Genomic DNA, 13,702 nt, shown 5'->3' on the forward strand with positions numbered 1-13,702 from the left:
GCAAAACCAATTGCCCCATTAGAACAAATAAATGTCTTGAACTCAAACTTATGGTAATGATGTTTTATTTCTGTTTTGTACTTGAAAGTTAACTAAAAGGTTGTCAAGATTTTGATGTCTTGAGAAGATAACAAAAAGTTGTTTAATTCTGTTGTAATGGTATATCCAGTGTTCATACTGCACTATTAAGCTCAGATCACATTCTACCATAGACTCCACCAGCATACAAGAAACTAAGTCATGTCTAATATTTTCCAGCTTAGATCATTAAGGTGACTGTTATCCATTACCACTTAGGATGACTGAAGCAGGTTAAAATGCAGATTCCTGTATCAATTCATTTCCGTGCCTAAAGAAGTTTACTGGAGAATATTTAAGGCACATCAGAAAAGTCTAGAAATGCTATATAGTGAAAGAAAGAAACAGATCAGTGAGTATGTGTGTGCGTGCCCACCTGTATGACAGCACTGAACCAGCAGGTATTGCCAACATTTTTCAGCCCAACAGGGCAGGTGTCTATCCTCTTTCTGTCATGCGGGTTGGGTGAATCGTTCCATACTTCTGTGTGGGTCCGCTTCAGACTTGCTTTGTTCTCTGCTATGCTGGCCTCCAAAACTCTAAAAAAAAAAAAAAAAAAAAGAAGGAGAGTGAAACACAATCCAATTCAGTTCAATGCAATGATTTTTCTCTACCAATGATCTCAGCAGTTTCTACCACTACATTTGATACATCCAGCCCAGTGGGGGTAGAAGATGATCAGTTCAACTTCTTAAATATTTTTCCAAAGCAACATATGGTGTTTTGGGAATAAACAGTTCTGGGGACTCCCTGAGTGGAACTGCCCACTGGGAAGCTATCTGAGAAATGCAAACTCTTTAGGGCTTTTTTTTGTTTTTGCATTCATACAGATAACGGAAGATTCATACAGATAAATTACTAACTGGCAACTTTAATTGGTCACAAGGGCCAAACAAGGGCCCACTCCACCTCCATTTTACAGCCATACCTTTCACCAATTAGTCAAAATATTACAACGGGAAGACAGAAAGACAGAGACAGGCAGAAAGACAGAGAGAGACAGACACAGAGAGTAAGAGGGACAGACAGAGAGACACAGAAAGACAGACAAGGAGATGGAGAGAGAAAGTTAGACAGACAGATGGAAAGACAGAAACAGACAAAAAGACATACATATAGAGAGAGAGACAGAGAGAAAGACAGAGACAGGCAGAAAGACAGAGGCAGACACAGAGAAAGAAAGACGGAGAGACACAGAAAGACAGACAGAGATGGCGAGAGAGAGAAAGACAGAGACAGACAAAAAGACAGACAGAGAGAGATAGATACAGAGAGAAAGACAGAGGCAGGCAGAAAAACAGAGTCAGACACAGAGAAAGAAAGACGGAGAGACACAGAAAGACAGACAAAGAGATGGAGCGTGAGAAAGACAGAGACAGACAGAAAGACAGAGAGACAGACAGAGTAAGAAAAACAGAGAGACACAGAAAGACAAAGAGATGAGGAGAGAGAGAAAGGTAGAAAGACAGACAGATAGAAAGACAGAGACAGACATAAAGACAGACAGAGAGAGAAAGACAGAGACAGGCAGAAAGACAGAGACGGACACAGAGTAAGAAAGACAGAGAGACACAGAAAGACAGACAAAGAGATGATGAACAGAGAGAAAGGTAGATAGACAGATAGAAAGACAGAGACAGGAAAAAAGACATACAGAGAGAGAGAGAGAGAAACAGAGAGAGAATGACAGAGTGACAGAGAGTAAGAAAGACAGACAAAGAGATGAGGAGAGAGAGAGAGGTAAAAAGACAGACAGATAGACGGACAGAGTAAGACAAAAAAGACATACAAGGAGAGAGAAAGACAGAAACAAGCAGAAAGATAGAGAGTAACAGAGTAAGAAAGACAGAGAAAGACAGACACACAGAAAGTCAGATGAAGAGAGAGAGAAAGATAGAAAGACAGACAGGTAGACAGACTGAGACAGACAACACGACAGAGAGAGAGAAACAGACAGATAGAAAAACACAGAAAGGCAGAAACAGAGAGAGAGAGACAGACAGTAAGAAAGACGGAGAGACACAGAAAGACATACATAGAGATCAAGAGAGAGAGAAAGGGCCAATTAAGGGCCCCATCCATGTGAGGGGCCACAAGGGCCAATCAATGGCCTATTTGCGGCCCCAAGTGGACCATTAATTACTAAATGGCATCTTTGTATTGGAAAAGTCACGCACACATCAGGATGCCCCATTTCAGGGTCTGCATCCTTTGGAGGCTGCATTTGAAGGTCGATTACGTCACAGCTCTGCGCGAAGGCTGTCCCATTTGGTCACAATTCGAAGGCTCCTTCTTATGCAGCCCACAAATGCGGCCTTCTTTTCGCTCTTTTTGGAGGACACATCACTACTATCCTTCGCGGCCTTCCATTTCCCAAGATTCCTAGCACGCCCGCGATCTTCAAAAGTAATCGTCATAATGGCTGCACAGAACGGAGAGCGGAGCATTGATTTAACTTAATGTGGGTTTTTACTCATTTGAAAATCAAACGCAAGATATGTTAAACGTAGAGAGGCATTTAAATCCGATAATTTACATCATAATATGTGACATTAATAATGATAACACGTAGCCACCTACCATACTAGCTATGGGAATGTAGAGCCAGCTCGGCGCTGTGCTGCCCGCAGCAAAGGAGAGCTCTGCCCGCTGAGCAAGGCTCTGCTGCCTGGAGATAAATCAGCTTCCGACGCAGACAGAGGCACTTCTCCTCCTCCAGCAAAATATAAATTAAAAAAACCAAATAAATATAAAAATAAAATCATTTCTTTGCTTTAGTACCCCCCCTCCATCTCTCTTTCTCTCTCTCTCTCTCGCCTTGACAGCAGGAATCAACTGACGTGGGGGTAAAGGCGGGAACATCTGGTGATGCAACCAGGAAATCCTCGAAAGGCTAGACTGTCCCATTTAACAACCATTGATGCGGCCTTCGGAGGTGCCTCCGAAGGAGTCGCCAACGGGAAGCGAAAGGAGGTCGTAACGAATGCAGAAATACCAAATTTGCTTGAAAAAATATCTGCTACATATCCCAAATCCTTGTGTAAGGAAATGCTTGCAGCAGCAAATTTCCAGAAATTTTTCATCTCAGTTTGTATTGGAGTATATGGGGAATTTTTTGGGTCTCCCTTCCTTTGGAGATGCACTGAGCCAGCTGTGTTGGGTTGTCAGCTTTCAAACCTACCTTTTTCCAACGTCCACAAGTTACCTATGTTTGGATATACAACTTGTGTATGAAGACCTTCACTGTTGGCAGCAGCAGACTTTGTTTGAGAAATTTTTGTGAAAGAGCAGAGACAGAGATATCCAGAGTGCGGGAGCTTGATAGTGATGTCACGTGCTGTGACCTCCAACATTCCGTTTATATTTGACTCCATTATAAACGCAGAAATCGTCTGAAAAGAGCATAAAACTTAAATCGCCAAAAACTCAAAAACCATAAAAGATACAAAAGAGCTGAATCATACCAGAAGAGTTGAAGGCCTTGAAAGTATTCTGAAGCAGTAGACTTTGAAAGTGGAGTGGGTTGAAGATAATTTAAAAAATTTCCCCATACATTTCAATGGGAAAAAAATGTTTTAAAAAACTTAATATTTTAAAAAGTATAAAGTCATAACCATAATGTCCATAATGCATAAGCATCCACACTAATAAAGAAAAAAAGAATACATACACACACTAATTACTGCAGCGGGGAAAAGGCAACAAAGATCATAAGTTAGCTAAATAACAATAGTGCTACCATCCAGAAAAAAAAAAACCCACTGTGTAACATGTAACCAAGTTTATTTACTTTTTTCTCAACTGAGCTAGGGAGCAAGACAAAGTGCAGCAGTGAATTCTGCACACTTTGCTCATGATGTACTATTTTGTGAACATATACAGCTTGTTCAGACATCCTCTCCTTGTTGTGTTGTTTTTATACAGAGTGACAAAAAGTTGAACAAAAATAATAAATAAATAATGAACTTGCTGATCCCCTGTGCCATCGCACTGAGGTTAACCATGTCAATAAATCAGGCATTGCGTTACTTCAGTGTGTACCACCAGGCGAAAAAAATTCTAGGTGAATGCTTACATCCATTGTGTAACTTGTGTAACCTTATAACGCTAACAATGTTACTGGCAGCAAAAAATGTACCTCCGCTGTAAATCCATGGATTACTTTATAAGTTGTCAAAGCAAGCGACTTATCTTGAAATGAATACATCTGCTAATGGACTGTATTTGTGTAGTGTTTTTCTAGTTTAATTGACCACTCAAAGCGCTTTCACACTGCATGTTACATTCACCCATTCACACACACATTCACACACTGGTGGCCGAGGCTGCCGTACAAGGTGCCATCTGCTATTCAGTAATCATTCTCACAGCAGCATTGGGAGCAATTTGTGTGGACTGCACTTGTATAGCGCTTTTATGGCCGACTACTCAAAGCGCTTTCACACTGCATGTCACTTTCACCCATTCACATCATAGATATATTATACGGACGTTGATTCACACACACATTCACATGCCAGTGGCCAAGGCTACCGTACAAGGTGCCACCTGGTACTCAGTAACCAATCATTTAACACACTGTTTGTGCAGCCACCAGAAGCAAGACAAATTCCATCCGGGGCAATAAAGGTTCATTAGTTCAGTATCTTGCCCAGGGGTACGTCAACATTATGACTGGAGGAGCCGAGGATCAAACAACAGGTCTTCTGATTAGTGGACAATCCGCTCTATCTCTGAGCCACAGCCACCCAATGCAAATTGAAAAATTTCCAGTGCTTTGGGGGCCTTCTGTTTGTTATTTGGAGCACAATGTGCTGGAATAGCAACAAAATTTAATATTTTGCATTTTTAAACATGATAATGACTCTATACCTGTTTAGTTTCCAGGTGTGTTGCGTTGTTAAGTTGTTTGTATGAGCAGTCCTTGAGGAAGCTGCAAGAAGGAGGCTGAGCAATCCTCAATGCCCGTTTTGAACAGGCACTGCACTAGTCAGGACATAATAAACTAATCACAAGTATTACAAGGTAGGTTACTATTAACAATGTATTGGATGGCAGATGAAATACTTTTTAAAGAGGTCGAAGTGGGGACTTGTTCATTTATTTATTTATATATTTGTTTATATTTATATATTTCACACTAAACCTAAAACATAGTCTGGAAATATCTAAAATATTCAAGACTCAATTTCAAAACTCCATTTCTTTCAAGGCTAGTTGTTTTATACAGTTTGCTTATTGCTTTGATTTGATGACAGAAATAATTTGCTGTTACATGTAATTATGTTATGTATCAGATGAAATTCTCTGTTGCAGTTGTCAGGACTTTAGAGCACTGTCCTCTTGCAGCTGTACATGGTGTCAAAGAGTGATGCTTCTTTTAACTCAAAAACAATCTTGAGTACAGGTCTGGCAGAGTACAGATATGAGCCACAGAGAGAAACATGAACCCGCCGACAGCCAACTTAATTGTTGCCCTGCCATCAAGTTACTTACCAAACTGACACTAATTCACAATTTGTTATGAAACCTGCAACATTTGTCAATTTAACTGGTGTCAGAACAGTCGATCAACCGTGCAACCAAACATTTTTTCACATTCAAACACTTTAATTTTCACCAGCATATGGTGCAAAGAGCCACAGCCCATTCATCAATGAGGAGAGCAGTGCTGCAGCAGAGGCAGGCTCAGCTGGACAACACACAGTCCAGTTAAAGACAGGATCTCATTTTGACCAGCTTTACTTTACACGATTTGATCCATCAAAAAATGCCTCAATACTGATCACTAGTATCAGCTCAGGAGATCCCTGAGGTGTCTTCTGTTGTTATTCTTCATCCAAGGATTAGTGTAAAAGGTTATTCTGAACTGTTTGGTCAATGGTTGACTGCAGATTTTCTTGGCATATTTGTCATCACTCATGAGTCAAAAATACTGCTGATCGCACCTGCTGATGGCCTGCTCCTCATCGGTGATGCCTGTCTCCCTAAACGTTCGGTTGGACTCCTCCAGGCTGAGGGCGATAGCCCTCTGCAGATCATCTTTATCATCCCCAGTCAGGTCAATCACATCTGCATAAAAAACAAAACAAAGTAAAAACACGCAAACATGCACATGTACACCATAATTTGGTTTGCATAAACACCTGTTTTACCTTTACGGTTTATAGTTCAAAACGGACTGCCATTAAAGGCAAGCTTTGCCGATTTTCAACCAGCTCTGTGTAATCACAGTGTTTGTAGATGTGTTTGGCTTCCCCCCATGCAGAGAGAGTGTAAGAGGAAGCTGTGGAACACTGAGATTCTGTAGGCAGAAGAGCTCCCCACTTCAGGTCTGAACCCAAAGTCCTCTTGCTGTGAGGCGACAATGCTAACCACTGCAGCATTTCATTTTCATCATAATAATTATTTTTCATCTTAAGCAATGTATATGAATTGCAACTGGCAGATATTCCCCATTTGGAGAGAAAACCTGAGAGCATCATGGTACTACAGCCCTGCTCCTGCCTGACAAGGAGTCAATGCACAACCCTGCTGTTTTTAGAGAGATACTCTCAGCCTGCTCTTTGTTGTTATGAAAATGTCGGTGTGCAGACCTGTTCTGTGGACACAGATGAGGGGGAAGACATTCCTGTCCATCACTGGTAAAGAGAAAATGAGGCGAAAGCTGGATGGAGCGGTAAGTGACTTGGCCTGGTGACGCTAAACAGATCAACGGTTTAGGTACATGTCGATAGGGGTTACTTTCGGTGTTAATGATCCTAAGCGATATAATGATATAAGTTTTTGGTGGAAAGGTGGCTTATGATTACACAGAGCTGGTTGAAAATTGCCAAAATTTCCCTTTACTTATGTATAATGTTTGTGCTACCACAGCAAATACAATAGTCCTTAATGAAAAAGCCAAAACATGGCTTTAAAATTGTTTTCATATTATTTACAATTCAAAAGGGACAGACAGCTGCTGTTAAAAAAAACTGTGAACTGGGTTTATAAATTTCCCTTTTCTTTCAGCATCCCCTTGATGCCTCTGGAATTTCTTTGCCAAAAGTTAAAATAAGCTGCTCACTTGTGTCTGCTTGGCTGCCCACGCTGATATATCTGTCACTGGCCACCTGGGATGTCTGGTAGTAGGTTGTCTCATCTTGCTGAGGAACCTTGGCGTTCTTCTCTGTCAGAAAGGCCACAGCCTCAGCCAGGTCTCCATTGCTCACCTGCAGCAACAATGTTTGTGTTGGTTGAGGCTTATGTGAGTGCAGTGTGGACAAAGGAAAAACTGTTAGGTCAAACTCTCAACTCAAGCTAAAGGTGTGTTTCAGCTCAAGCTTCCATATATTTTTCAGCTTCAGTTTCTTGATGAGACCTGGGAGCTGCACCACGTAGCCAGTTCAACAGAGCCTGCCTCTCCTTGAGTTGATCAACAAACCCTGCAGCCTCGGTCAGAGATAACAGGCACCACCATGGTGGTTATCACTGTTCTCTATTAACTCCTTCTGTTTCAGGCTCTGGGTGTGTTCACAGAAAATGATATAGGTGATGCGTTCAGCGTGTCATTGAAACTTAAAAATTATTTATTGCATGCTGTCTATATCTGCCTTTGAAGAATATTTACAAATGTTCCAGCAAAAAACAACACTTGTTTTAATTAAGGCGAGAGGGGAATGAAAAATGACTTATTGTGTGATTTCACAGATTAATATATGTAACGTTATAAATCAACAAATAGTATAAAGTAATGTAACTTCGTCCCTCAGCTGAAAGTCTGGATCGCTAATGTACTCACACTGATTATACAGAGACGCAACCCAAAGGAGGTGTGAAATGCTATTTTCAGCAGATTTTAGTAGAAACTCAGATCATAAACTGCTTTCAACCAGGTTATCATACATTACCAAGGCGATCTTGCCAGGTTGAAAGAGAGCCACCTTTGTAGGACAGAAAACCCTGGCTTTAGACTCAACATACCTCACTAACTAATTTCGTTTTGTGGTACAGCCCTCTGAAGACTTCGACTGCTGTTTAGGATAACTTATGCTAACAATAGTTGAAGAATATCAGGAGTACAACTGCTCATCTAAAAAAGAAGACAGCAAGTGTGATAAAAGTGCATGCAAAAAAACAGTGTAAAACTGTGTGGTTCTATGGTTGATGGCAACATATGTGGAACTACTTGTACACTTTCTGTGACAACCACAGATTAGAAAGTTCTCCACCTGTCTCTTAAATTGGTCCTAGAAAGCATATGTGACGAGGCTTCTGTGGGAGCAGAGCGGCTGTTTTTGCTGTGTGTGTGTGTGCTTGTATTGCTGTCATTTTGGGGACAAATTTCTGTTTACCCAGTCACGCCATGGGGACCTCAAACAGTATGGGGACCAAAATCGAGGTCCCCATAAGGGACAGCCTTTTAAATGAATGCTAGAGACATTCTGAAGGTGCCTGTGAAGTTTTTAGCTTTGGCCCAAAAGTCATGTTTTTCAGTCAGGACACACACACACTGATTGCTCAGTATAGCCCCCTAAAGGTCATTGGATGCTATGGCACTCACTTGTCCTCACACACACATCTTCCATATATGGTGAGTACCGCCCCTTCCTGGTCCCCATAAAGAAGGTTATGAGCAAGAACATTTTTAGTGTTAAGGTAACAGTTGATGAGGTGTTATTCAGGGGATGTCGACTAAGGAGATGTGCACAGAGAAGCAACATAGACAATAAAGTGATACCCAGGAGGCAAAGGGGTTTTACAGACATGGAATGCAGCTATTTTTTATTAGTATTTTGCTTTCAAGCCATTATGTACAGACAGCAGCGGCACCATATGTAGCATAGAACTGCCTTCTTTGCAAAGGAACAATTCTTCTGGCAGCCTTTGACACATCCACATAAGATTGTCTTGTTCATCAACAAAGGCCAAACTAAGGATGCATTCAAACCTGAGCTGTTCAGTCCGCTTTAAATGGACCAGAGTTTATTTTCTTGGATAGTCCGGTTCATTTGGGGTAGTGTGAAAGGTCATTCGAACTCTGGTGCGGACCAAACAAGTGAACTCTGGTCCACTTGAAAATGGAGGGCTCGGTCCATTTCCAAGTGAACTCTGGTGCGGTTTGTTTGTGGTGTGAATAAAAATAAACCAACCACAGGACTTTATAACAGAAGAAATATGATTTTAGTAGGATTTCTACTGAACCAATAATAAATCCGCTGATTAAATCTGCTGATTATGAAACATTTCCGTGATCTCATATTTGATCCTGGCAATGGCCAGCGCCGCTGCTATGGCCACGCACAGCAGCACAGCAGCACAGCAGCACAGCAGCGCAAGTGCGCTTTTATGTTATTATCATGTAGCAAAGTTTTTCAAAAGTTAAGCTTCTTAAGCAGGAATGTATAAATGGCCTCTCTCTCATCAGTATCACTGCAGGACTCACTCAGCCACTGTCACGTAATGACCAGATTAACGATATCCCGGCAGGTAATGCAGATGTGTGCCTCTATATAAGCTCTGTAGAGCTGCTGAAAATGCCTGTTTTGTAGTTCTTCTGTAGTGGAACATACAGTATATCCAGAGTTTAGAAAATTTTATGATTTGTCTTCTATAATGTGTGAACAGAACAACAACGTAATTATGATCCTGCACCAGAGCGGCCCTGATAACATGATAGATAGCTATAGCTGTCTAATAATGCTTACAATCAATTTCATCATTTTTATGAGCTCTTTGACATCAAAGAACATAAATATAAAGTCATTGTGAGCATTAAAGTGCTGCATCATTTGATTTCCCCATGTGGGTCCTGATGATGCAGACAAATGCAAAAACTGTCCAATCAACAGTCACCAAACCAACTTGAAATGCAACAATGTTGCAATTTCACTCTGCAAATCAAAACGAGTCCCTACACTATTATGTGTGAAAACAACCTAAAATGGAATTGAAACTGCATTTCCATTATCCAGAGGCCACCCAAATTCTGTGCAAAAGGGAATTCTTGGCTTGGTGATGCATATGTTCTTGTCAGTGATGGTTGCCAGAGAAGCCCTTTTCAGGTGCAGGAGAACTGCATTATCTGTTGGGGGTAGGAACTTTGAGAAGATTGATCTGTAGTTCAGGAACCTGTATGCTCTCAGTTTGCCCAGATCAGAATCCTCAAAGTGATCAGCTGCGGTTGTGAACACAGCTATGGCGAGGGATGATGCTTGATTGAGGAAGTCATCTGTTATGGCATCAGTGGGGTTTTCACCCAACTCCTCAAGTGCTGGTATGTCCATGTTCATGCTGCTCTTAACCATGCCTTCTTTCCAGTGAAATATGGATAAAGAGTGGCATCTTCATTACTCAGACTGTGGATGAAGGGCACTGTATAACACTGTGAAGGTCCCAGGGCCACAGTCATTTTATGTATAGGCAGGTATGCATTCTTGGCTGTCTCACCCACAGATCTGGGAGATCACTGAGGTGCGTTGCACCATAGTACAGACACATGGTAATGATGTCGGTGTCATTGGCATGTATGACAACTCTGGCAGCCCCTTTATTATGGACAGTGCAGAGGTTGTGGAGTATCATCCTACTGTCAGCTTCCTGCTATGTGAATTCCAGAGCAGGAACATCCCTAACATACCCTTCTATGAGCACCACGCTCTTCGTCTTTTCTTTGAATCCACCACACAGATAGAGATAAGTTGGGCCAAGAAAAAGTGGCAGTTGCTCATTCTCCAAACATTTCTCATAAAGGAAGTTTAGAGAGTTTTTTTAATAGCTGACACTGTAAAAAAAAAAAAAAAATCCTTTTAATTTAGGAGTTGTGTACTGCTGACTGACTTCATATACCTTGGCTGGTTTTTATTGGGCATATTTCTGTTCCTGCTCAGCTGACTTAAGGCTGCATTGACTGTACCTGTCACAACAGAAGTGTATCATGTCAGTGCTCAATGATGGCTCCAAATCTTTCACCTTTGTGAAAGAGCGGTGTTGATTAGTGGACATATCAACAATGACTACTGCTTTTACTGCTACTACTGCCTTACTGCTACTACTGCCTTTTGTCTTGAGGCAGATCAGGGATGTCAGTCACTTTGGTCTCATCTTTATGGGTCTTCACTAGGTTTGTATATAATTAAAAAAGATCAATAGTGAAAAAAATTCCAATTGGTGTGCATGCTCTACTGAGAGCAGTGCTGGTTGTAAAGTCTGATAGCAGCAGGATCTGAAGAAGAGGTTGCTCTCTAAAGTTAGCCCTTATATATATACTGTATATATAGATAGATAGATAGATAGATATAGATATATAATTTGATTTATTATTATTATTATTATTTGGATTTGCATATGTTTGTAGAGTAAGTCTTAATTATTTAACAATATGAAGGAACAGGTTCTAAATAAAAACACTTTAAAAATATATAGAGATTTTTAAAAAAAAAAAAAAAAATTTTTCTTGAGTTGTAAGCTGTAATAGTCAGCATTAAAACAATACAGTTTAGAAATATTTTCTATTTATCTGTAATTACTCTTGAATATATGAAAGTTTCACCTTTTTTAATTAAATTACAGAAAAAAAACCTTTCCACAATATTTTTTGAGCAGCATCCTATATATATTAATAATATTAATACATTTACCATAAATATAACATTTACCATAAATATAACATTTAAATTTCTGTAGTTGGTAAGTCAGGCAAACTTTATTTGTAGAGCATTTTAATGAAACGACAAAGCCCCTGCAGAGCAGACCGGGAAACCCTTCCAACTCAGTGAGTTGGAGGGCATTGCCTCCCTTCATTAAATTGCGTTGATATCTTAACTTCCACTGGTAGGCATTTAATGTGAAATCGAGGAGGAAGTGGACCTTCGCTCAGTGCCACCGTCGACATCATTGAGACACTACAGCACTGCCTGCACCGTGTTCAGTGAGTACTAAATATTTTATTGAAATATATCGTAATGCCATGACAGTTCGTGCATTAAGTAGCCACTTATTTATTTGTTGAAACTGTCAGCTTGCTTGTTTAAAGGATGCTAGGCAAACGCATTAGCATCAACTAATTAGCAACTGTACCAAAGTTATCAATTAAGCAATTAAAACGGTTGTTGGAATTTTCGGGCAGCAGGTTGGATTTACTCAGTTAACATAAAGGTTGTGTGTCAGTCATTAAGAGATGTCACTTTTACACGTGTCGTACGACAAAAAAGCGTCTTTATTGACCGACTCCATCACTGCTCGTTTAGTTTCGTTTGTTGGGAGGGGAGTCATTTAACAATATTTAAGAAGTTGCTTCGACACCATGCTTTTATGAGCTACCTATGACACTAGCCCACGGTTTAAAGAGGCTGGAGATGAATTGCGCATGGTAAGCGGACGAGCGCATGCGGCAGCAGGCAGAGACATAAAGCTGCGGTCTAGTCAGACAGTTGTACAGCGGCCATTAGTCTGTGGGTTACAAAAAGTCACAGAAACAAGTAATCCCATTATATCTGATTCTGATTTATTAAAATATCATCAGACTCATATGTGTTTGCACGCAGTCTTCAATTGTCAATTATGACACGCAGCCCACTGGCTAAACTCTAAGGAGCCTATTAAGGTAATGATGAAAAACACCTGGCTCTCATCTGGTCTAACAGCCGATTGATTTTGAGATGACTAAACATTAAAACATTTTGGAACGTTTATCTTTTTGCTGAACTTGGGACATTTTGATTTTAATTATCTTATTTAGAAGGCCCACTCTGTTAACAGAACATCTGCTGTGTGGCCTAGGGTGATATTTAGTTTGAGAGACTAAAACAGCCCATATTCATTTTAAAAACTGGATACATACAATATTTCAATCTTGTTTTTAATATTAGCATTGGAGTGGTTCAAAGTATTCAGCAACATGATCATAGATCACCTGTATAACATTTTAATTGGCTCATGATTAACAAGGGTTGTAGACTGCATACAAACCGATATATAAGTACTATCAATCTAAAAGGTGTGTTTTTCTGTGACTTCCTGTACAGACTAAAGCCAGCTGGAAAGTTTCTCACTTGACCCCTGCTATTTGGCTCTGTCCCCTGCTGCTGCCTGCTCTTGTCTGCTTTCCAGACAAGACGCAGTTCATCCTGAAAGAGCCCTATGTTGGTTGGTTGCAGTTAATAAATAGTGTATTGTGTTTTTGCCTGTAATATTTATTTAGTGGACCTTGAACTAAATCATGCTAGTGGAAATGTGTTTACCGTTTTCTCCTGTTTGTAGTGGACAGGGTTAATTCTGCAATTGTCCTCATCTTAAGTGTGTCCCGATTTATGTCACTTAATTATAAAAATTAACATTTTATGTCTACGTTTAGGCTGGATATAACAGACATTGAGTTGGCATAGCACAGCATAAAATATAGCACATGTATTCTTCTCAGAAATTAAGCCGTTTTTATTCATTTCTCAACAGTTTGAAATGCCACCAAGGATCAGTCCTCTTAAAGATGCCTGTCACCATGTTGGTTTGAAGACTGACAAAACGTGGAAACTGGAGATTAGGTTCATTAATGCATTAAAAGATAAGATGATTACTCCCTCTCGTTTTTTAAAACTAACTAATAATTCCTCTCTTTAAAAGAATATATTTAGAGCTAGATTTG

At 40.2% G+C, this 13,702-nt stretch overlaps 1 protein-coding gene across 5 annotated transcripts in view; it reads right to left on the reverse strand.

The window, feature by feature from the left end:
- Window positions 1–13,702, reverse strand: part of usp25 (ubiquitin specific peptidase 25) — a 113,121-nt gene that overhangs the window by 44,605 nt on the left and 54,814 nt on the right. For all 5 annotated transcript variants that reach the window (XM_042499675.1, XM_042499676.1, XM_042499678.1 and 2 more), the window contains exons 3-5: window positions 7,148–7,292; window positions 6,027–6,150; window positions 455–617 (exon numbers count right to left, since the gene is read on the reverse strand). In XM_042499675.1, coding sequence (XP_042355609.1) covers window positions 455–617; window positions 6,027–6,150; window positions 7,148–7,292 — 432 coding nt within the window. The remainder of the gene's footprint in view (window positions 1–454; window positions 618–6,026; window positions 6,151–7,147; window positions 7,293–13,702) is intronic.

The sequence above is a fragment of the Plectropomus leopardus genome, chromosome 13 (genome assembly GCF_008729295.1).
Source record: "Plectropomus leopardus isolate mb chromosome 13, YSFRI_Pleo_2.0, whole genome shotgun sequence".
In the NCBI taxonomy this organism is placed as follows: domain Eukaryota; kingdom Metazoa; phylum Chordata; class Actinopteri; order Perciformes; family Serranidae; genus Plectropomus; species Plectropomus leopardus.